Below are 23,960 nucleotides of genomic sequence, written 5' to 3'. Positions count from 1 at the left end.
AGGGGGCATTTGACTAACTTGTAATCTAATATCGTAGTTTAGGTTGGAAACTTCCTCTGATACATGAATGTTGGGAGTTCCGTTAATACAGCAGTGGTGTTCTTTTTTGTCAGTCTGTAGGTATACTGTTAGAGCCGTGCAGTGACCACGGTGATGGTGAAGATGGCTGTCTTGAGGGGTAAGCATTTTCTCTCATTACTCATTAATCGTTTTGAGAATTGGAGCCCTTTACAGATTTGGGGGTGAGAATTTTTAGATGAATTTATCTATTATACATTTTTGATAATCTAAAAAACCAACTTCTTGTTTTAATGGTAAGCATAAAACATACTTATAAATATTCATAGGGGCTACAGGTTCAGACACATTAGTTATAACTTGGAAAACATTCTGAAGAAAGAACAGAGCCTTCTTGGAGACACTCTAAACTTTCAGTTGATTTGTAGAACAATTGGGAATTTATTGATATTCTGAATACACCTTTCATTGAGTTAATTCATAGTCTTAGAACTGTGGATAACCAACTGAAAGATTATAGCATATTTGCTTTACCACATTTGTACAGGATATTATTGTTCCTTTCCAGCTTCTCCTTGGTGTATCCCAGTATAGTCTTAACATAGGTTGTGCTTGTTTACCTCCTTGGCCAGCAAAAATGGGAGGGAGATACTGAGGCAATGAGTATTTCAGCCATATATAGTCACCATAGATACTCGATAGATACAGTCCCTTTGAGCAGAAGCTTTCTAGAATGTTTTAAGTCACTGAATAGGTTTTGGGTCCTGTTACCCTTTTTCTGATTCTTTGAGACATTGCCAAGCAGTGTATATTATAACTTTCCTAGGAAAGATGATTTGATATTCAGAAAACAGATTTGTAATGAACACAGACTAGATTGTAAATACTGAGGATTCTCAAACATTACTGATTTGGTGATAGCTTGTTGGCAAGGGTAAACTTGTGTTAATGCCATTGTCTCTTAATTGTGAGTAGGAAACCTGTTCTGTAAGGGTAAGTAAATTCTTTGGAGCCATGTCTCTGGAGTGTCTCCATACTCTGAAGGTCCACAGATTTCCTGCTTACAGCAGTTCCTTGTGCTTCCTTTCAGGAGGCAGGAATGATCCTCTTCCAGCCCAGGGAGTATTGGAGCTATGGGCTGAAGATATAAGATAAACAGGCATCCCCAGAATGATGACATCTGGATTTGGTAGAACAATAAGGATCCATTTAGTGAGGACTCAATCTTTTTGGAAAAGCTCTTTCCTCTTCAACTTGTGTATAGGTTAGCAAATTTGTTTTTAGATCCAAAGAGTTTCTTGGTTAGATGGATTACATTTTGCATGCTTAACACTCATGTTTCTCAAATTTAGATGATTGGGTCTTTTGTAGTCTCAAGGTAGAATGTAGCTCATTCCACCATTTGCTCCCACTCTAAGCAAGGGAAGGCCTTTGAGCTTGCCAGGGAATTTAGTTAATTTCTTATGCTCAGCAAGAATAAGGTAATTATGCATATGAGGAGATGACTTGCCATAGTTAGATCAAGACCTGTCGTCTGGGTACACACTGTTAAGGCAGGATACAAGCAGCATCTGTATGTACCGTTGTAAATTGCCACCATATCTTTGGGGAGAAGAAATTTCCCACAGTAGGTATATTGCTAACCTACTGTAATACCAGATGCTCTGTTGACTGGTCAAATAGGGAGAGATCATTTGTGACAGCTTGCTCTAATATCTGTTCTAAATAGGGGTTCATTTTTATGGGGGGTATAAGAGGTGACTTGAAATTTTTAAAAATTTCTTTTTTTACATGTTACCATTATGTTTTGAGCAAGGAGAGGTTTAGAAGTAGTAATCTTGTTCTGATTGTGATAGAACACAATCAGATTTAAAATACAGGACCATAAAAAAATACATATATATAGGACCATCACTGTACCTTTAAAAAAATCTTCTTTAAAAGAAAAAAAAAGTCCCAGAGTGGGGGATAATAAAGCTATTTGGTTAAAACTAATATTTACTTTACAAAATCTTTTCCATTATACATTCAACCCTTTTGGTTTCTTTTTATTGTGGATTTTAATTTTACTTTTAAAATGTTTTTCTTTTGGGGGGTGGTTGTGTGGGAGGGTGGAGAATGTTACTTAATTTTTCTAAATCTGAAGTAATTCTGTGGATCTTTTCAGTAGTGTGTGATTTTCAGATATAGGGCTCCAAAGAATGGGCATATGTCCAGTTGTCATTTTCTTCTCTCATATTATAAATGCTAACTATTTGGGGAAGAGAGAAATCTAGGTAAGAATTGTACAATGATAGTAACCTACTTATTCCTAAAAGACTAATAACTGTACTTGTATTTTTAGGAAAGAGTATGTGCCATTTGATAGTGCTACATTGTCACACTTGATTCTGGTAAGACTTTTTTCTTACGGTTCTTACAAATTTGACTAGGTTTAACCTACCAATTATTGTACCTGGCCTTTAACGCTTGGGTTGAATAGGTTTAAAGGAGATGTAAATACAGATTCTCTTACCAGATATTTTACAGTTAAGCAGCGACTTAATTTGTCACTTTTGGTTACAAGTAACTTGGTTATAGAAACATTTTCCTGAATTTGGGATCCAAACTTTGTCTTCTAATAGTCCATACTATAAAAATGCAGATGTGTGTTTGAAAATAGTTTGGGTGGTGGGAGTGGGACAGCTGAGTATAGAGGCCCGATAGGACACTAATGGAGACCAGACAGGGATATACGCTGCTTGTCTTTAAGCTGAGTGAGAAAAGCTTTGTGGTTGTGAAATGTATTCTTTATTTTAAAATACAGGATTCTAGTAGCAAGATATGTGATTTGAATGCCAACACTGAATCAGAAGTGCCAGGAGGTCAAAGTGTTGGTGTTCAAGGGGAAGCAGCATGTGGAACCCAAATTCCACATTTAGATCTGAGGAACGTTTCTGATGGTGATAAATGGGAAGGTAATTTTAGCCACACGTTATTTTCCTGATACTGTTATTTGTAACTGAAATTACCTAAAGCAATAATGAGACTACTGCTCTTTTCTGGACAATCTTACTCATTTTGAGTTTCTCTTCTCTCTTTCATGTAAGAGGAGTGAGTGAGTGTTGTTACTCAGATGCACTGATGAGATTGTAGGGCAACTATCGCATGTGAACTTGAAGTTCTTATTTGATCCATTAGCTTTGAAGATGAAGTTAGAACTGATTAAAAAAATAAAATCCCCCAGGATAGACTTTTGTTAATTGTTAAGCTAGGTGCTTAACAATTTCGCAGTCTTTGAAAATCTCACATTAGGGCTTGGAGATCTCACCACTTTAAACAGAGGGCTTATATGTAACTATGTTTCCTTAATGATCATCAGGAAGCCTTTTTTTTTTCCCCCCAAAATGATCTTTGAAGGCATTTCTAAGCAAATACTGTACCATATCCCCACATCTGTGTATTAGATTATATAAGCATGGGAACAGAGTCCTAACAGTTTTTACAAAGGAGAAAAGTTGAAATTTAAAAAGCAAGCCACCTCTGTGTGTGTGTGTGTGTGTGTGTGTGTATGTCAGAACTCAGCGAATGTGTACTTAAGACTTGTATTTCATTGTATAAGTTTTTTTTTAATCAAAAGATGCAAAACCTAAATAAATACTGAACTCCAGTGAATGACTTGCATGCTGAAGTGTTTATAGGGAAGTATATGATTACCTGCAGTTTACTTTGAAATCCATGAAAAAAATAAGATGGTTAATGGAATGGATAAATATTAAAAAGCAAGAATAGTAAAATATTAATGGTTGAATCTAGATGATTGGTGTAGCGATGTTTACTGTAAAATTTTTTCAAGTTTATTGTATATTTATAAACTTCCAAATGTTGGGGGTGGGGGAGTGGAAGCCAGCAACAAATTTGAATTTAGGGGTCCTGTATCACACACCTTCCTAGGTAAAGAGACATTGAGACAACTCAGGATTTTTCCAAGTTACTTATTTATTCATTTGGATGAAGTTCCCTTGGTTATCTCACCTTTGGCTAGTTAGCTGACAACATACAGTGGTAATACCAAGAACTGCAGTGCTAATACCACGGCTCCTTTTGCTACCTCAGGTCTACTCATTTGATCACAGTTGGAGTTTTTATTTATTTTTTAAGGTTAGCCAATTTTTTTTTTAAGCCCCAACCAAGTCATTGTCTGTGCCAATCTTTATTGCTGTCTCTCCACCCCCCTTCCTTTTTTTTTTTTTTTTGTTCTAGATGTTTGGCATGCCTAGTGGCATATTATGTGTCTTAACTTAGACTAAATCAGGAAGTTGTCTTTCTTTTGCTTTGTTCTGGGTTATTTGGGATGTTTGGAATTTATGAAGCTGCTCCCCAGAATTAGGGGATATGTTAGCATCCTGGTGGCAGTAAAGATCAACTGTCCCTTTCATTTATTTATCTTGACATAGTCACTGAAAAGAAGTGGTCGTCAACAGAGCAACCATGGAGCCAGCTGAAGTAGGAGAGGCTGGGATTCTGACAGAGGGCGGATGCGTCTCTGTTTTGGAGGACGCAGATAAATAGCTCTTCATAATCTTTGGCCTGGGCACTCTGATCTTAAGTTTTAAGCATAGAAGAGCACTTGTTTTCCATTGTCTGAGGAGATAGAACTTTCTGTGTTCAGCTTCGCTTTCTGGATGCCTCCCTAAAGCGAATTTAATGCCGAGCTCACTGTTTCCCTGTCAGAATCCTCCCCTTATGGCTGTGGTACAGAAAGAAAGTAATTGTAGACCTCTGATTTTCAGTGCCTCAGCTCACCTGTTATAAACCTGGCTCAGCAGCTGTGACAAATCCACATAGACCACCTACCTGCTGGCTTTTACAGGAATAGGGGTTAGTGACTTTCAGAGAGCCAGTGGTAGTAGACATTTGAGTGAACTTCTCAGCCATGAACCCTGCATGTGCTTGGAAGAGTGGCTGTTAGCAGACTATGTTGTTCCTTCCAACTTTGCCACCAATACAAAGATTGATTTTCTTTATCTAGGAATTAGGATGTTCTAATGAAAGTCTTCCTTAAGAGGCCAAATTACTTTAGACCCTAGATACCTTGGAATCAGAGACCTACCTTGTTTGATGTGCCTCTTAAAAGAGAAGTGGGGTCACTCCAAATAGAAGCCCACATCCCTCTTGCATAGTATGTGGGTTTTGTGTTTTGTATTGCTCAAAGGATAGTCAGCAGAATGCAGTTGGCAAGCAGGTAGCACATGGCCACCACCAGGATGAATTTGTAGCAGCCGGTCAAAAGGTTTTGGCTTTTAATACAAGTGGGCAGTATCTTTCCTTCAGACTTTCTCCTGCTAAAACTCTTGAATGAAATACAAGTAGGGTCTTTCCAAAGAGCAAACTAAGGGAGATATTTTTCTGTCAAATCAATTAAATTGAAAAGCTTCAAACAGTACTTGGTTAAGAGTTTCCATTTCTTCAGTTTTATGTTTGAGTTTTAATAAAACAGCACTACTTTGATTTTTTTGCCTTGCTTGCTGAAATGGAAATGTATGTTGTGTTTGTTTTTAAAGATTGGTTAGCAGTAATTTCTTTGAATAAAGTTTTTGAGCAGAATGCCTAACTGGTTTTAGGGAAATGTTTTTGGTATCTTTGGCTTTGTGTTAGTTATGTGTATGGTTTGTTCTGACTGTGCTGTGTGTTCACTTTAGTATTTTTTGCCATTTTTTCCATTTTATTAGCGTCATGCCCTATCACTTTTCCCCTCATTGATTTCAAAACAATGCATCTGCAGAGAGATGGGGAGGGTAAGTATGGTTCACCATAGTTTAGTTTTTTTGCCTTTTGATGGTTCACTTTGTTTGCCTTTTTATAAGCCCTTCTCCTGCTGTCCCCATATATTAGGAAAACTGTTCTGGGTTAAAAATGATACCCAGAAATAATTGTTTTTTGTTACTTCCCTCTTAAAACAGGTGATTTCTCACAAAATGTTTATTACCAGTTATTTGCTGGGAAGCAGGTACAAGGGTTGCTTTGAAAATCACTTTATTGCTGGGTTTATTGTGGGATTGCACGCTTTGTACTCAATTTTTAGTTATCAGATTGATCTGGGCTTTAAAAACTAACTGAATTATGTTCTGATTACCCTGGAAAAATTATGTAATGCTTTAAATTGCTAATATGTAAAGTTAAACTAAATTACTAAAGTAGTAATCCTTAGCTAATGTGTGAAGAAAAAGAAAACATCAGTCTAATTTTTGACACTGTCAAGCCATCTTTGCATCCAAAAATACTTAAAAACTCACTTTTGCTATTGTTAATAGTCATACATCAAAGTTTTAAATTGTAGTTTTATATATTTAAGTTAGTGTATAAGTTTTTCCCCTCTTCTGGATTCCAGTGATACTTGTATTTTTGTATTTGGAGTATATTTGTGGATTGTATGTTTATCTGTATGTGTTCTGTATGTAATCAAACCTTACATGGGCACAGACATCAAATATATCGACGTGGGTTCATTTGAGAACATACAGGATAACTCCAGTAAGATAAATGTGCTTAAGGTCTAGTGCTGTTAAATTTTGTCTTGATAATACTGTTGAGTGTTTAATTACTAAGATATGTATTGAACATAGAAATCTTGTAATAGAAAATAACAACCACAACTTAATGTTAGAGGCCAGGTGCTGTCAGGTGAATTAGCTGCTCATTTGGAAATGTTAAGAATTCTTTTGGAGTCAGAGAGCTCCAGTTGGTGAGTGTTGTGAATAGCATGGGGAATAGCTTCCTTCCACTTTTAAGATAGTCACTTGACAGTGAGTGATAGCTTATTCACCTGGCAGCTATTGAGGACTGTGTCTGTTTACTGTTTATAAAACAACACTTGAAACATAATATCTAATATAACTTTAAAGAGCTTGACAGTGTCCTTCCTTGCTTTGTGACTGGGTTCAGAAATTTAAGGTATAACTCTTTATGGGAAAATAAAACTGAGCTAAAAAAAAAAAAGCATAGAAAATTAGAAACTGTAGTAGGCTTTATGAAGATCCTATATATCCCTTGTTTTTTTTTAAAGTATATAACAAATATTATATGAACCCATAATCATACATAATGATATGATTTAAAGAAAATACAGCTGATAATTGTGTGACTTTTTTTTCCATGTGGAACCAAGAGACCCATGGTACTATTCTTTGTGTTTGTTTTACAGAGCCGTTTCCTGCTTTTAAGTCTTGGCAGGAAGACTCTGAGTCTGGAGAAGCTCAGCTCTCTCCACAAGCTGGAAGAATGAATCATCACCCCCTGGAAGAGGACTGTCCTCCGGTATTATCACATCGTAGTTTAGATTTTGGGCAAAGCCAGCGTTTCCTACATGATCCAGAAACACTGGATTCCTCATCTAAGGCACTTTCTTTTACTAGGTACATTATTTTTATATCCTTATGAGAGGCGATTGTTATTATGTCACCAGATCCTTTGAAAGATTTAATTCTCCAGACTTACAGTTCAAAGGTTTCCCCCTGTATCATGAAAAACGTTTTTTGTAATTTTTTGGAGGGGGCTTGTAACTTCTGAGTTCATTGAGGTGTAGAGGTTTGCTATCTAATAGACATTTCCTCATAGTGTACATACTCATTTTTTCACCTATGACTGAAATACGGAACTCTGGAAGGGAAGCAGCAAGTGGAACTCACCAATCCCTAATGTTCTTATTGTCAGGACTTTAAATTGATTCTGAATGTCAAAACCTTTCCTTTGCCGTTTGAACACAAAATGAACTCTGAGCTGCTAGGCATCTTTGTTTCTTTTCTGCCTTTGTCCAAACAACTTTTGAGTGGTTATACATTGTTTTCAACAGTACTTGTGTTAGCTACTGGTGTGGTCTCTAAACTTGAGTGTAAGGGTTTTGGGTGTTGTTTGTTTGTTTGACACTACCTGACCTTTAGTGTTCAAGCCCCACTATGGGTATAGAGATAACTTAAAAATAAAATTTATAAAAACTCTTTTGGTTTCAGGTGTACATCATAGTAATTTGATAGTTTTGTACATTGGAATGAACCCCATGATAGGTCTAGCTACCATCTGTAATAACTTGAAATTTTAACTAACACTCTTGTTTTAATTCAGGATTCGAAGATCATCCTTCAGTTCAAAAGATGAGAAAAGAGAAGACAGAACACCATATCAGTTGGTCAAGAAACTTCAGAAAAAAATCAGACAATTTGAGGAACAGTTTGAAAGGGAAAGAAATAGCAAGGTAAGTTTGTAGCATTGTCGAGGGAGCATTGTCGAGGGTTTGACAGATCTATTGGAATTGGGAGGAGGTTCTTTGGAGAGCATCTGTCCATCTCTTTTCTTAGATAATGAAGTTGAGGTGTACAGAGAAATCGTGATCATGTAGATCTGAGATTATATAGATCCATAGCTGCCTCATTTCCAGGCCAGTATTCTTACCAGTGCATCTTTATATTTCAATTGGCAAAAAAGCTTCTATAATTTTTAAAGGAAATACTTTACATTGACAAATCACATTAGTGCTATTTCTGCTTCCTCAAAAACCACAAATAGCGAGTGGGGACAGGAGGGAGGAGGTGGTAGGGAGGGTGAAAGATATTTAATGATTAGAACATGTGAAGTGGAAAGAATCCTATACTTTCAGTCAGAAGACCTGTATTCAAAGCTGGCTTTCATCATTTGCTAGATTTTGCTCTGAGAGAGCTTTACTTGACATCCCCTTCTATCTACTTCAAATAAGATAAGATGAAAGAAGGATTGAGTGAAATTTCTGCTGTGGGAACTGTAAAATATTATTTGAGCATCAGTTAACAATTATCGCTTACCACAGAGGTGTCAGTGTTCCTTAATTTTTCAGCCCTCCTACAGTGATATTGCAGCCAATCCAAAGGTATTAAAATGGATGACAGAGCTTACCAAACTGCGGAAGCAAATTAAAGGTAGAAAATATATCATTTTTATAATATGTTTGCTTTAAACAGTACTTTTAATTCTCATAGTATTCTCATGAGAATTGTATGAATTAATAATTCTATGACAATTAATAGTGAGAATTATATTCTATGAGAATTATGGTTATAATTTTTGATAATTTTAAATCTGAGACGCTGTTTGGCAAAAATAAAGATTTCCTTTTCTTTTATTAGTTATGGTCAAAGTTGTAGCACTATATTCTTCCATGTGTCTCTCTGGTGTTTCTATTAGTAATATTCTTTTCAAAAGTGCCCTAGATTATATATTCATAGGTGATATTAAAAAGTTTATCTGAAAAACAGTTCAAATATTAAGCAGTTTTGGTTTTTGGTAGGTATTTCATTAAGAATTTTTGATGGTTATTTAATCTAAGACTATCATAATAAACTGCTTATACTACAGAGACTAAAAATTATAAGTCTTCTTTAAATAAAAACTAGGTCCGTGTTACTGGGTATTGGCCCAGTGTATAGCAGCTACTAAGTTATATTACTTTATGGGTGTTTAACCAGCATGCTTTTTAGTAATTGTTAATACTTAAAAAATTATCTGTACCAACTATGGGCTTATAATCTGGAGAATCACATTTTGGTATATTCATTTGAATTTATTCAACAAAATTTTTACTATCATTAAGTACTGAGTACTTGTAGACATCTGAGCCTATATCGGTAGATAAGACTGTCCCTGTTTTCATGGAGTTTACATCCCTGTGGTTAAAATAAGTTTCCTTACTCTTCAGAATTTTCCCCTACAATTCTATTAAGCATTTCCTTGTTTAATGCCAGTTTCCAACCATCTGTGAAAATCATTACGTTGAATGTGTTACTGATGGGTGTATTAAATTAACAAGCATTAGTCTCTTAACTGATTTTCCAATTTTCTTGCACTGTTATTGTCTCAAAGTTCTTTCTCTGCATAGCAGCCAGAATTATCTTTTAAAAAACTCTTAACTATCTTTAAAGCCCTCAGTGAGCTTCCCTTTTAACTTAGAATAAATGCCTTACAATGGAGAGAAGTAGTGATCGTGTAGATCTGAGATTATATAGATCCTTAGCTGCCTCATTTCCTTGCCTACTGTGCCCTTAGCCCATTTTATCACATTCCACTCTCATTCTCTGTTCCTTAAACATGCCATGCTTCAGGGCCTGTACAGTGGCTATTGCTTCAACTGGGGAGCAGTGCTCGTCCCCTAAATCTTCTAAGCTCTGTTAGCTGCTGTTTCTTCCATGTTTACCTAGGATGTCCCCTTCTCAAAAAGTCCTTTTTCAGTCCATTAAATATTGTTGCTCTTCCCTAAAGTACATTCTTTTTAGCACTGTGACACCATCCTGTGTTCTCTTCTTTATAGCATTAGCATTTTTTGAAATTATTTTATGAATCTGGTTACTTGGTTTTTGTTTTTACTTCCTTGAATATATGCTCCATGAGAACGGGGACCATGTCTCTTTGCTTCCTACTGTATCACCAGTGCTTACCAGAGAATCTTTATGGTAAGGCTTTCTATGAATTATCATTGAAAGAATGAATGGTACAGCTTGCCTTATACAGAATTTCAGTATTTCATATAACTTTGAAATATCTGAGCCTGGGTGCTGTTAATGTTTACTTTTCTGTTATATATCTTGCTTATTACTCTTTTGCATCTTTAGCAAAATCATTATTACTGATCTGTCTGTCCTCTTGGTTCTGAAATGTAGATGCAAAACACAAAAGCTCTGATGGAGAATTTGTACCTCAGACACGCCCTCGTAGTAACACTCTTCCAAAAAGCTTTGGCTCTTCTCTAGACCATGAAGATGAAGAGAATGAAGATGAATCCAGGGTCATTCAGAAGGAGAAGAAGCCATCTAAGGAAGCAACCCTTGAACTTATTCTGAAAAGACTGAAAGAAAAACGTGTTGAACGATGTCTTCCAGAAGATATCAAAGTAACTTTGAGCTATGCTTTTTGCCAGACTAGCCTTTAGAGTCCCTGAAACACAGTAATTATCCCAGTGGCATAGAGATGTGTGGGTAGTCTTACTGGCCTGAGTCTGCTCTCCCAAGTTTGTAGGTAAACAACATGTTTTTATCTGCACCCCAGAAATGGCCAGTCTTTCTGGGAGTGAGTCATAATAGTAAAACTAAGGAGCACCTGGCTAGCTCAGCTGGAGAGCTTGCGACTCTTGATCTCAGGGTTGTGAGTTCTGAGCCCACGTTGGCTGTGGAGATTACTTAGAAATAAAATCTTAGGGGCGCCTGGGTGGCTCAGTTGTTAGGCGTCTGCCTTCGGCTCAGGTCACGGTCCCAGGGTCCTGGGATCGAGCCCCGCATCGGGCTCCCTGCTCCGCGGGAAGCCTGCTTCTCCCTCTCCCTCTCCCCCTGCTTGTGTTCCCTCTCTCGCTGTGTCTCTCTCTGTCAAATAAATAAACAAAATCTTTAAAAAAAAAAAAAAATCTTAAAAAAAAAAAAGAAAAACTAGAATCCTGATCTGTTCATTTATATTGGAGACAGTTGGCAAGATGAATGTGTAAAGAGCCTAAACATAACTGAACTTGACTGGGCCTTGTATCTTAATAGTTACATGTATTGAGCTCTTAGCTTTTGCCAGGCCCTGACTCATATTATTTGCATTCTGCCCCTGAGTCCCTTCAACCGTCCTCTGACTTATATGGATATGATTATGTCCATTAAAATACTGAGACAATGTGGTTGTTGTGAGGATTGAATAAATGAATGTTTTTGAAGAACCATTACTCAAAGCCCGTGCCTAGTGCAGTCCTGGTCAAAGCACTTGGCAACCCAAAATATTTATCAGATGAGGTTTGCTGGGAGGATACAGAGATGGTCTCATGTGAACTTTTGTGTAGGCATTGATGAACCCTGATGCTCATTCCTGTCTTGACAACAGGAATGATTTAAATATTGGGAGTGTTTGTCTCCCTTGAACAGGGCTGGATTCGAAATTTTAATCACTCCCTTCCCTCAGCTTTTCTTGTTTTTCAGTTTTGTGTTGGATCAACCAACCTCCTTTCCCCTCTCTCTCTCCATACCTTTTTCTAGAAATGATTTTGATTTGGATTAGCTTTATTCAGATTCATTGTCCTAGGTTTAAGGTACAGGCTTGAGGTTGAAATCACAGTGTTTTACAATTTACCCCTATCTATCCTTTACTGGATGTACATAATCTAAAGTTATATTTGTTACAGGAAGATATCATCCAGTGATTTTTTTTTTTTTAACCTCTATTCCACTATGGTGAGAAACAAGGCAGTATTATCTAATCTTGGGAATAAGTAGAGAGTTTATTTGGTCTAGATTCAAAAGGGTATTCTGTGGAACATTGGTTCATTGGGATGTTAAAAGGTGGTCCAGTGGAACAAAGTGGGAAGTAATTTCGGATGTCCTTTCTTCTCTGTAATTTAGAGTACTAAAAGGTAGGAGGTGAGTATTGCAGTGTAAAGAAAGTGTCATAGGAAGGGAAACTGAGCTCATAGATTAGAAGTCTAGGTCACACATTGGCAGTGTTGTACTTTTTCAGGATCTTTCCACTATAATACTGCCAGATTTTCTTAGTTGTTTAGTAGAAATACTGGTTTATAGGACAAAAAGAATTTAACTTATCCAAGGTTACTAAGCTGGTATTCATAATTTGTTCAGATAAAATATAAGTAAGCCACCAAAGAGAATGGATATCTGTTTACTGGGAGACCAGATTTTATAGGAGACTGAAAACTGTTGTCTGCAAATTTGTAAGAAAAGGCTGTATTCTTGTTAGCCTAGGCTGGAGTGGTGATGGGCTGCCCTTTTGTCCTAATTATCTACATTGTGGGATTGAGGAAGATAATGATGGTGCCAATGAGAGTGTTTTGTTTTGTTTTGTTTTTTTTAAATTCTAGAAAATGACAAAAGATCATTTGATAGAAGAGAAAACTTCTCTCCAAAAAAGTCTTCTTTACTATGAAAGTCAACATGGAAGGCCGGTAAATGTCTCTCTTGCTAAAGAGATTTAATTTTCTACCTTAAAAAAGAGCACAAATTTCTTTTGTGGCCCACATCTTCAGAGCTGGTTTATAGAGCATTGTTTCCTGCATTTAGGAGATTGTCTACTTATTTAAAATAACTTCTTAAAAATTGGGAGAAAGTCATATTGCTTAATGTTTTGGACATTTAAAATTTCTGATGACTAGGTAATTTCCATTTGTCTTACTTTAGGTGACCAGAGAAGAGAGGCACATTGTGAAACCTCTTTATGAGAGATACAGACTTGTAAAACAGATGCTGACAAGAGCTAGCATCACTCCTGTCCTTGTGAGTAAAACACAGAAAGATTTCTCTAGTTCATTTTACCAAGACCTACCCTTTAAAAAATAGTATTGTTGTGGTATATTGGAGAAATACACAGCTAAGGTAGCAAGAATTGTATTTGTAAGGTGAGGTTACTGCTTTTAAAAGAATAGGCAGTTAATAATCAGTGCCTGCCTACCATCTCCCAGGCACTTGTAAAAGCATTTTATGTATGTCATTAAATGAAGAAGATGTCATTAAATCTTGACAAGTCACAACAGGTAGCAGATGGTAGCCTCATTTCACAGATGATGACACTGGGGCTAAGGAGTGATATGCCCAGGCTCATCTACCTTTTGGAATTTAAAAACAAAAACAAAAAAAACATATTTCAGACCCTGGCATAGTTTCTTTCGATTTAAATTCTTGTGTTTGAAAACATAACAGTTTTGTGATGGCTGTCATGATAATTTAATTGCACAATGGAATAAACTGATTTTTTTTAAGTTCATCTTTTTTAATGAAGAAGTATCAAAATAATGCTTATTTACATTTGTGTACATTTTTAGAGAAAAATGAAAACTAATTCTTAGGTGCGAATTAAGTGCTGTCTCCAAATTAACCGGTAGATGGTAGGACTCTAGATTTCTCTCAGATTCAAATCGAAAACAGCATGTAGCCCATTCTGAGTCATTTTGTAGGTATTAATTCACTGGAACTATGGTTCGCTTAGGCATGCAAGGTCATTTTTAAATTGACAGCCACTGGGATGATTGGGTGGCTCAGTTGGTTAAGCAGCTGACTCGATTTCAGCTCAAGTCATGATCTCAGGGTCCTGGAATCAAGCCCCACTTCAGGCTCTGCACTTAGCTTCAGGATTCTCTTTTCCTCTGCCTCCCCCACCCCCCACTTGCTCGCTTGTGCTCTCTCTCTAAAATAAATAAATCTTTAAAAAAAAAAATTGGGCAGGGGCACCTGGGTGGCTCAGTAGTTGGGCGTCTGCCTTCGGCTCAGGTCATGATCCTGGGGTCCTGAGATCGAGCCCCACATCGGGCTCCCTGCTCAGCGGGGAGTCTGCTTCTCCCTCTCCCACTTCCCCTGCTTGTGTTCCCTCTCTCGCTGTGTCTCTCTCTGTCAAATAAATAAATGAAATCTTAAAAAAAAAAATATTTGAGAGAGAGAATGAGAGAAAGAGAAAGAGCACAAGAGGGGGGAGGGTCAGAAGGAGAAGCAGACTCCCTGCTTAAGCAGGGAGCCCGATTGTAGGACTTGATCCTGGAACTCCAGGATCATGACCTGAGCCGAAGGCAGTTGCTTAACCAACTGAGCCACCCAGGCACCCCAGTAAATGAAATCTTTAAAAATATATATATATATATATGTGTATATATATTTAAAAAAATTGGGCAAAGGATTTGATACACATTTCTCCAGAGAAGATACATAAATGGCCATTAAATATATGAAAAGATGATCAACATCATGAGTTATTAGGAAATGCAGGTAAAAACCACATTCAGATACCACTTTATATCCAGTAGGATAGCTTTAATGAGAAAAGATAACAGTGTTGACAGGATGTGGAGAAGTTGGAATGCTTACATTACACACTGCTGATGAATGTAAAATGGTGCAGCCACTTTGATAAATAGTTTGACACCTCCTCAAAGGATTAAACAGGGTTCTCATCTGACCTAGCACTTCTCCTCCTAGGTATATGCCTGAGAGAACTGAAAACATGTTTACATGAAAACTTATGCACAAATATTCATAGCAGCATCATTCATAATGGCTAAAAAGTAAAGAAAACCCAAATGTGCAGCAACTGATGGATAAACAAAATGTGGTATATTCATATAATGGAATATTAGCCTTAAAAAGGGAATGAAAGTACCGATATATGCTACAACATGGGTAAACCTTAAAAACATGCTAAGCGAGAGAAGCAGAATACAAAAGGCCACATATTGTATGATTCCATTTATGAAATACCTAGAATAGGCCAGCCCATTAAGGTAGAGTAGATTAGTTGGCCAAGGGGTAGGGGAAGAGGGCAAATGAGTTAATAGCTAATAAGTACAGTTTCTTTTGGGGTGATGAGCTATTTTGGAATTAGAGGTGATGGTTGCACAACTTTGTGAATATACTGAAAACCACTAAATTGTACACTTTAAAGGAGTGAACTTTATGGTATGTGGATTATATCTCAGTGAAGCTGTTACTTTTTAAAAAGGAGTTTAAAGGTGTCCTGAGACTAAAAAAGTTGACAGCTCTTGTTAAAAATGTTCTGAATAAAATTACATGTAATACTTTATTTTTTATTCATTGAATGAGCTCTTTTAGACTATCCAGACATAAATGATCATTTAGCATTCGTGTGCATACATAACAAGAAAAACATAAGCAAAAATGAATTTACTAAGGAATTCCTAAAAAATTTTAAATGGTATGGTTAAGATTTTGAAAATGAAGTTTAGTATCTGTTCCATAGTGAATGAAGCTTTCTTTGAATGCTTTAAATATTTAAAGTGGAAACCATGTTGATTGTTACAGGGATCTCCATCTTCCAAGCGAAGGGGTCAGATGTTACAACCAATCATAGAGGGAGAAACTGCCCATTTTTTTGAAGAAATCAAGGTAATCCTTAAGAGATATCATTCTCTGAAAGAAAAAGTTGAGAGTCATGGCCTATTTGATTATCTGTTCGATATCTTTTTAGGAAGAAGAAGAAGATGGTGTTACCCTGTCCTCTGAGCTAACTGATATCTTGAAAACTGCTGTACAGGCACAGTCTTCATTGGAAAACCCTGAATCTGATGTTGAAGAAAATCAAGAAAAACTGGCTCTGGATCTTCGATTGTCAAGTACTCGAGCAGCTTCTATGTATGTATGCTGGTTTGTGATTTTTTTTTTTAAATCTATTTTTATAATGAAATTTACATGCTGAGAAATTCAGTGTTAAATAATCAAGCACTTGGAGGGAATTAATATGTGCTCAAGAGATAAGCCTTTCTTAAAGGGTGTGATTTACAAATGTTGTCATTCACATTTTCTTTATTAAACATTAGTGTGTTTTAAAAATTAAAGAAACTAAAATCCAACATTTGTTTCATAACAATGCTGGAACCAGCTGAGAGTTATGTTTATCAGCTTCTTTCCCTGATAACGGTGTATGATGGTGGTCTTCAGCCCTGGCTTCACTTTTTTTTTTTTTAATTAAAGTATAATTAACATATAGTGTTATATTAGTTTCAGGTATACAGCATTGTTGATTCAACAATTCTATATATTACTCATTGCTCACCACAATACATGGAGTCACATACACTGTTACTACAGTATTATTGACTATATTCCCTGTGCTGTTCTTTTCATCTCTGTGACTTCTTTACGTTACAACTGGAAGTTTGTGCCTCCTTATCCCTTTCACTTATTTTACCCAGCCCCCCACCCAGCCTCCTCCCTCACAGCTACCCAGTGTGTTCCCTGTTGTAATGAGACTGTTTGTTTTGTTTTCTGAATTCCACATGTAAGTGAAATCATACAGATTTTGTTTTTTTCCTCTCTGGCTTAAATCATTTAGCACTATACCCTCTAGGTTCATCCATGTTGTTGGAAATGGCAAGATTTCATTTTTTTTTTTTTATGGCCAAGTAATATTCCATAATTATGTGTGTGTGTGTGTGTATGTGTGTGTGTGTGTGTGTGTATGTGTATGTGACACCACATCTTCTTTATCCAATCATCTGTTGATGGACACTTGGGCTGCTTCCATATCTTGGCTTTTGTAAATAATGATGCAGTAAACATAGGGGTACATACATCTTTTCGAATTAATGTTTTTGTTTTCTTTGGGTAGATATCCAGTAGTGGAAATACTGGATCATATGGTTTTTAATTTTTTGAGCCACCTCCATATTGTTTTCCACAGTAGCCTTGGCTTCACTTTAAGGTCACCTGGGGAAAAAAATCCCCTCCCCCCCAAATACTGATGTAGAGCCCTACCTGTAGCTGTTGGTACATTTAGTTGGTCTGGGCTGCAGATTAGGCATTGGTAGATTCTAAATGCTCCCCAGCTGACTTTAGTTTGCAGCCAGGGTTTGAGCCCCTGCTAAGAACCACAGTGCTCTTTCAGTAATGTTTTCTTCCCATTTAAATTTTAGGCCTGAATTACTGGAACAACTTTGGAAAGCCAGAGCTGAAAAAAAGAAACTACGCAAAACGTTACGGGAATTTGAAGAAGCATTTTATCAACAGAATGGAAGGTTTGTTGAACATCACAAAATTAAGTCTTCTTTCTCCTTGAACTTACAGGTGCCCATATGCTAAATTAAAGGAATGTATAGGAGTAGAAATAAATTGTGCACGTAAGGATATTACCATTGAAAATAAAAGTAGAAAACATACCTTTTAGTTTGAAGGCCTGTAATCTGTTAACGGCAAGAAAAAGTCAGAGGTAGAATAAGCAACATCTGATAGAATATTTCAGAGTTGTCCTAGGAGGCTTGGTTGAGTGGCAGTTACATTGTGTTTTTGAATTCTACATTCTCATCTTTTTGGAAGTGTTTTGTGAAATAAGATGTTTTCCTTTTATTTTTATTTTTTATTCTTTTTAAAGATGTATTTATTTTAGAGAGAGAGAAGGGAGAGGGGCAGAAGGAGGGAGAGAGAATCTCAAGCAGACTCCCCGCTGAGCATGGAGCCCAATGTGGGGCTCTATCTCACGACCCTGAGATCACGACCTGAGCTGAAATCAAGAGTTGGATGCTTAACTGACTGAGCCACCCAGGCGCCCCTGTTTTTCCTCTTAGAAAGGGTCCTATAACATGACTGGTATTCTCAGCTAGTGTGGATTCTTAAGACTGAGACTGTTGGTGCTTAGGCTACATGTTGGGCCATTCCCATTTTTAACATGGTAAGACTACCCAGTTACATATATGGAAAAACTTTTCTGAGGCCTGAGATAACGCTCATTTCTGGCCACCATCTGAATTAGAATGTATTTTCCTTTAACAAAAAAAAAAGTGTTACTTTTAAAAGAGTTCTACTGGGTCAGCTGTGTCTCAGATAAAAGCACATGCCATACTGTATTCTAGAAGCCCACTGTTGATTGGCACCGTTACAAGCCAGTAGCTATATTACAAATTCCAAAATGTGTTTACTTTAAGAGTCTTCTATATAGTTGGCAAAACGGTTAAAAAAAAAGGGTGCCTGGGTGGCTCAGTTGGTTAAGCGACTGCCTTTGGCTCAGGTCATGATCCTGGAGTCCCGGGATCGAGTCCCACATCGGGCTCCCTGCTCAGCGGGGAGTCTGCTTCTCCCTCTGACCCTCTTCCCTCTCGTGCTCTCTATCTCTCATTCTCTCTCTCTCAAATAAATAAATAAAATTAAAAAAAAAAAGTTTAAAAAAAATTGAAGTGTAAGAATGCATTTTTCAAATACCTTCTAAATGTATGAAATGACTGGTTGTAACCCTCTGGCACTTAATATACACTTACAGACTTGACAGAGTCTAGCAGTGCATATCTTACTAAAATGTTTGGTTACTTCCTAGTTTTCTGCAATGATCATTGTTAAGTATAGCATTATTTAATCTGTCAATAGAGAAATTCATCAAAAATAGAAGTATTTTAGGAATGTTCCTTGGGGATGGGGGGAACTAGTCCAGTAATCTTTTTTCTTGCAGAGGAATTTTTTATTTGAATTTATATTTGGTAACATTGTGTCTCACATTAGGACATCTTCTGGGATTTTATTTTTCAGATGATCTCTAGAATATTACAGATTTTATTTTCTACCCTAGGAATGCCCAGAAAGAGGATCGTGTTCCAGTGCTTGAGGAGTACAAGGAGTACAAGAAAATCAAAGCCAAACTCAGGCTTCTTGAAGTTCTTATCAGCAAACAAGATTCTTCAAAATCCATATAAAAATATGCTCCTTGAAAACATAAAAATCAGTTGTATTCCCTGAAGCTGTCATCGTGTGTACTTGGCTGGTACTTGAGTTCATTTTGTCAGGCACTCCGAGAGTATCATTTTGTACTTGGTTGTGGTGCCACTAGAGAAAGATGGGAGGGTAAGTAGACCCTCTCTAGGGAGTGTGGTGTTCCATATTAACCACAGACTGTCCTCTCCACCTTTAGCAAACATTCAGTTTTCTTCATTGTTTTGTACTACAGATACATCCTGTTAGCAAAAGACTAGTACTTTATTCTTTCAACTTCAAGAACTTTGGAGATACAAGCTTTTTGTTATCACCAACTTTATTTTTATTATTTTTTTTTAATTACTGAAGAAAATTGAGAGGAACATCTTCACATTGAATTCTTCGGTTGCCTTTTTCTTACAGAATGACTGAAAATTTGAAAGAAAAGCCTATAAATGTGCACATATGCAACTATGTCCTATGTTTTCTTAGAAAACCAAAATCAACTGAAATTTCAAGTCCTACTGTGGAACACATTTCTGTTTAATTTCCAAAGTGACACTTTCTCACAGGTAGTATGTTAGAAAAATTTTGCAATTCAGTGGTCACACAGCTCCTGGATGAAGATAACAGAGGGTAGACCTAAAAGTGACCTTGTTTATTAGTATAGTGAAAACACACACCACACATCATACACAGAACTGAATCATATCACATGCTGCCTACGGGACATAAGTTACTGTTTGTTTCCTCAGTTACTGTTTATTAGCTGGTGATGATGTGATTTGTCTGGATCAAATCCTGTATTTTTTTCCCCCTACCCACCTCCAGATAATGTGAGAAAATAGCCATGTCTATGTAGGAACACTGATGGTGCTCAGATTTGTGTGTTTAGTCAGATGGGCCTAAGTTGGCAAAAGAATCATTACGCTTGCATTAAATCTTTTCTTCACAAGGGCTATACCACTGCACTTTTACGTGTACCTTCTGGGGGTTGCATCCTTTTTTTTTTTTTTTTTTAAATCAAAATCCATAAAGAAAACATCCTCTAACAGGAGCCCTTTTCCTAGTCACATGCTGTTTAAAGCAGTTGTGTAGTGGTATGCCCCTTGTCATATAATCTAAGCTTATCTTTTATTCTTTGGCTTTGCATGGCTTTTCTTCAAGTACTCTTCTGGTATCATTCTGCTAATCATTTTCACAGATTGGTGACTTTATTTGAGCTAAGAATATAGTCAATAACAGCATATTCTGGTCAGACTTAATGTAAGTGTTAATTTTTTTCCTGGTGCTTTTTTGGATTGATGAGTGTCTCACTTTGTGCCCTTGTTTTGCATGCATTGATTCATGCATGGTTTTCTTAACTAGCTGATATTAACAGTTCCATATAAAAACGGGACTTCTGCAACATTCTTTAATCATGTGAGGGAAGCATGAACCTCAGACTTCTGGCACTATTACATGGTAAGCACATGAAGTAGCTTGATAATAAGTAGTGTTGCTAGGATTTCACATTTCACCTGTGTGTGCAATGCCTTTTTTGGGGGGGGAGGGAATGTTCACTGATGGTGAACATGTAGTTGGGGAATAAAGCACTAAATCCAGCCCTTTTCGTGTGGTTTCCTTTTGATACAGCTAGGTTATTCATAATGTATACCTAGAAAAATGAAATTGAAAATGCCAAAAGAAGTATCACTTTGATTTGAATGCAGCATGCAGTGTGCATTTAATTTCTTTCAGTCTGCAGATGGGAGGGAGTATATCCAAACATCTAATTTAATGTGCACTGTATATTGTTTTATATGAATGTTTTATATACCACATGCAAAAATGTCCATATGCACTATTTAAATGTTTTAAATAATATATTCCTTCTTTATAATGCTAAATCTATATGAGTACCATATTTTTATAAGTCAGTGGCCTGACTGGTTTCATTTTAGAATTAACAGCTGCTTCATGGTGTTGGTTACTCACTGTTCATGTTTGGCTGCAGGTAGAGTAGATACAAGTGGCATGGCAGCACTGAACACGCTATGTGACAGTATTGTGTGTCAGAGTTGAGCAGTAGGTGGTAGAATTAGGCAGTTTGTGATAGTTTTACTTTGGTACAAGTAAAAACTGTATATCTATATACAAATAATATATAGATATATATGACCACCAGTATAATTGCATTGCTGTGTCTGGCACTTCATTGTATAGACTTTTGTAATAAAAGAACTCGAATGTTCCAAGTCAATATAAATGTTTTTTGTTTTGTTTTCACTAGATGTTCAAAAAGAAAAAGACCTTAAGTGTTCCCTTGCCTTAATGTTCTTAGGCTTTGTTTGAGTTACCTCAGTGCGGGACCACGTGGGGGGACAACAGGTTGCTAAACCACTTGGCTGGCTATAGCCCTGAGGATTGGTAAGACAAGGAAAGGCCATGTTGTTGACGGCCTTGTGGAAGTGCAGGGAGAAGGTGCAGGGAGAACCGTCAGCATTTCTTGTTGCAGTGAATTATCCGGAAGTGCAGGGAGAAGGTGCAGGGAGAACCGTCAGCATTTCTTGTTGCAGTGAATTATCCTACTAAGCAAACTTGAGGTACAGTTTTCTAAGAGAAGAGGTTGGCCTCAGGGAGGCGGGTAGATTTAAAATCTATTGAGCATCAATGTGGAAGTCGAGTACTATGGTCAGATGATGGTGTTTGTGCCGAGAGAACATATGGCTCTTGTAGGAGGGCATATGTAACCCACTAAAGAAATTAAAAGAGTTACTACTTAACACAACTTTCCAACCACCCAGACAGGGCTTTTGCAGTGCTGTCATTCCTACCGCTCATACATTAAGTTGACTTCTCATAACCCTGATACTCCTACCTTGCTCTTTGTTTTTTAAAGTATATTTTGCTTTTAGATTGGTGAGGAAATACTTTTAGGAAACTTTAAATGTGTTACTTTAGGAATTTTCTAGATGAATTTCCAGTTTGAAAATATTAGTGAAATTTCTGTAGGTGATTGGGAAGTTTGTTCTTCTACATTTTAGCTTTTTCTAGGTGACCTCAAACTGGAAAGAATGGAGGTGAGATTATTTTATTTGGGGTCTTATATAATGGTTTTCCAAAATCCTAAGTATTTATTAATTTATCTATGGCCAGAAGAAGTTAGAACATGGTATATGATGAAAGCACCAACAGTTTTTATACTCTAGGTAACACTGAGAAAACTGACCTTACTGCTTAGTGACCTATTAGAGACCTTCCCCATGAACCATAAGCAGCATTATTTTGTACTTTATCTTCACATTGCGAGAATTTAATAAATCTCATAAAATCCTTTATGTGTAACTGCGTGTGTACCCTGGATGCGTGCTGTAATACATGTGGATTGTACAGTAGGTCCTGTTCAGGGGCACTTAATTTCTGGAAATCTTTTGAGATCATCATTGACTGACAATAGTTTGCTGATAGGTGGTGTAGTGTTTTTAAAGTGTACCTGTAATGGGGACATGTTTAGGAAATAATTCAGTACAAGGATAAATCTTTGTTAGAAATACTCAATGATTATATCACAGGTTCTCACCTGCACTTCTCTCAAGGTTGTAGAGTTGAAATCTTTCTCATCACTCGGTTTAGTTTTAGACTGACATAGTGTAATTCTTTCTCCAGCTCCACGGCATATAAAAAGAGTCTAGAGGACAATTTAGAAGGAAGCAGAGAATGAGTAACATACCTTTGTGCATAAAGAGTCAGCACGTTATTAGTACCTATTGTTAAGTACTTGGGAGTGGGAAGATAGTATTTTAAGCTTCTAAAACATGCCTAGTGTGGCCAAGTTTGGATCTTATATTCTAAAACTGGAGAACAGTGTTTGCTATGCATATCAAATCTAAATGGCAGTTCCTATTTGGAGATGTAAGGATAAAAGCAATTGGTTCCACTCTCACCTTACATTTATACAAATAGAGTCTTGTGCTTTCTGTTTAATTTCAAAGTTGGGTTAAAAAGATGACCATATTCAACAGAATAAGGTCTGGTTTCAGGAAAATAATGTAACTCATGGCCCCAGTCCCCATATCATGATATCCCACAGTGCCCTGATTAGAACATATACTTACTCTTGAAATTCCCGTTGAGTGACAGGCTGGTAGTCATCTTGAATTTCTGCAGAATAATACTTTTTCTCAAGCCTCTCTTTCCACTTTTTCATCTGCTTTGCACTTTGAATCTCCTGTCAAGTCAGAGGACAAGCATCGTTGGCACTTGAGCATCATGGGGTTGAAAATCTTAAAACTAGTCTCTCCAGGGCTGTGGTTTTGAGCCCTACTGGAGTTTTGCCCTTCCTGGCTTTAAGATCTATGCATCATCAGATTCATTTGAGAGGACTTGGTGTTAGAACTGTTCACCAGAGTTATGGGTTTTTTAAATTAAAAATCATCAGCTTATTCTCGTTTCACTGCCTCTTCCCCCCTGCCTCTCCAGCTGAATTTCTCACGTTCTCTGTTCTTCACTAGGCTAAAGCTGAACTGTTCTTTTCTGTGCTTCTGTTGTGTAATGAAGCAGATGTACTTCAAACACATCTGTGGGTATTTGCCCTCCCAGCTGCTTCAAAGCCAGACCCCTGCAGTCTTACCTAACAGTCCTTGGTCCCCTTTTCAACATTACTGCATCAATCTGTGCACTCCAGTCTGCCCACAGACCCCAAAATAAGTTCCTCATAACAGAAAATCGTTGCTACGTTTGTCTCTGCTCCTAAAGAGTCCTTCCTGTGTTTTGTCCTCACTACCACTCGCTTCCTTTTTAGTGTCC

General features: G+C 37.0%; 2 protein-coding genes across 11 annotated transcripts in view; one reads left to right on the top strand and one right to left on the bottom strand.

Annotated features, from left to right (window-relative positions):
• FAM13B (family with sequence similarity 13 member B) overlaps nucleotides 1–21,405 on the top strand; it is an 89,281-nt gene extending 67,876 nt beyond the window's left edge. For 5 of the 7 annotated variants that reach the window (XM_027604875.2, XM_027604882.2, XM_027604878.2 and 2 more), the window contains 14 exons: nucleotides 114–178; nucleotides 2,363–2,411; nucleotides 2,825–2,975; nucleotides 5,730–5,795; nucleotides 7,202–7,412; nucleotides 8,119–8,248; nucleotides 8,864–8,945; nucleotides 10,680–10,909; nucleotides 12,860–12,943; nucleotides 13,176–13,271; nucleotides 15,801–15,884; nucleotides 15,967–16,130; nucleotides 17,411–17,512; nucleotides 19,051–21,405. In XM_027604875.2, coding sequence (XP_027460676.1) covers nucleotides 114–178; nucleotides 2,363–2,411; nucleotides 2,825–2,975; nucleotides 5,730–5,795; nucleotides 7,202–7,412; nucleotides 8,119–8,248; nucleotides 8,864–8,945; nucleotides 10,680–10,909; nucleotides 12,860–12,943; nucleotides 13,176–13,271; nucleotides 15,801–15,884; nucleotides 15,967–16,130; nucleotides 17,411–17,512; nucleotides 19,051–19,174 — 1,638 coding nt within the window. In that variant the 3' untranslated portion in view covers nucleotides 19,175–21,405. The remainder of the gene's footprint in view (nucleotides 1–113; nucleotides 179–2,362; nucleotides 2,412–2,824; nucleotides 2,976–5,729; nucleotides 5,796–7,201; nucleotides 7,413–8,118; nucleotides 8,249–8,863; nucleotides 8,946–10,679; nucleotides 10,910–12,859; nucleotides 12,944–13,175; nucleotides 13,272–15,800; nucleotides 15,885–15,966; nucleotides 16,131–17,410; nucleotides 17,513–19,050) is intronic. The other 2 variants (XM_027604879.2, XM_027604881.2) reach the window with 1 other exon arrangement.
• The window catches only part of PKD2L2 (polycystin 2 like 2, transient receptor potential cation channel), a 40,836-nt gene continuing 36,377 nt past the window's right edge, over nucleotides 19,502–23,960 (bottom strand). For all 4 annotated transcript variants that reach the window (XM_027604884.2, XM_027604883.2, XM_027604885.2 and 1 more), the window contains 3 exons: nucleotides 23,270–23,382; nucleotides 22,735–22,842; nucleotides 19,502–19,600 (listed from right to left, as the gene is read on the bottom strand). In XM_027604884.2, coding sequence (XP_027460685.2) covers nucleotides 22,746–22,842; nucleotides 23,270–23,382 — 210 coding nt within the window. In that variant the 3' untranslated portion in view covers nucleotides 19,502–19,600; nucleotides 22,735–22,745. The remainder of the gene's footprint in view (nucleotides 19,601–22,734; nucleotides 22,843–23,269; nucleotides 23,383–23,960) is intronic.

The sequence above is a fragment of the Zalophus californianus genome, chromosome 5 (genome assembly GCF_009762305.2).
Source record: "Zalophus californianus isolate mZalCal1 chromosome 5, mZalCal1.pri.v2, whole genome shotgun sequence".
NCBI classification, from domain to species: Eukaryota; Metazoa; Chordata; class Mammalia; order Carnivora; family Otariidae; genus Zalophus; species Zalophus californianus.
This window is presented reverse-complemented; position numbering and strand designations above follow the sequence as displayed.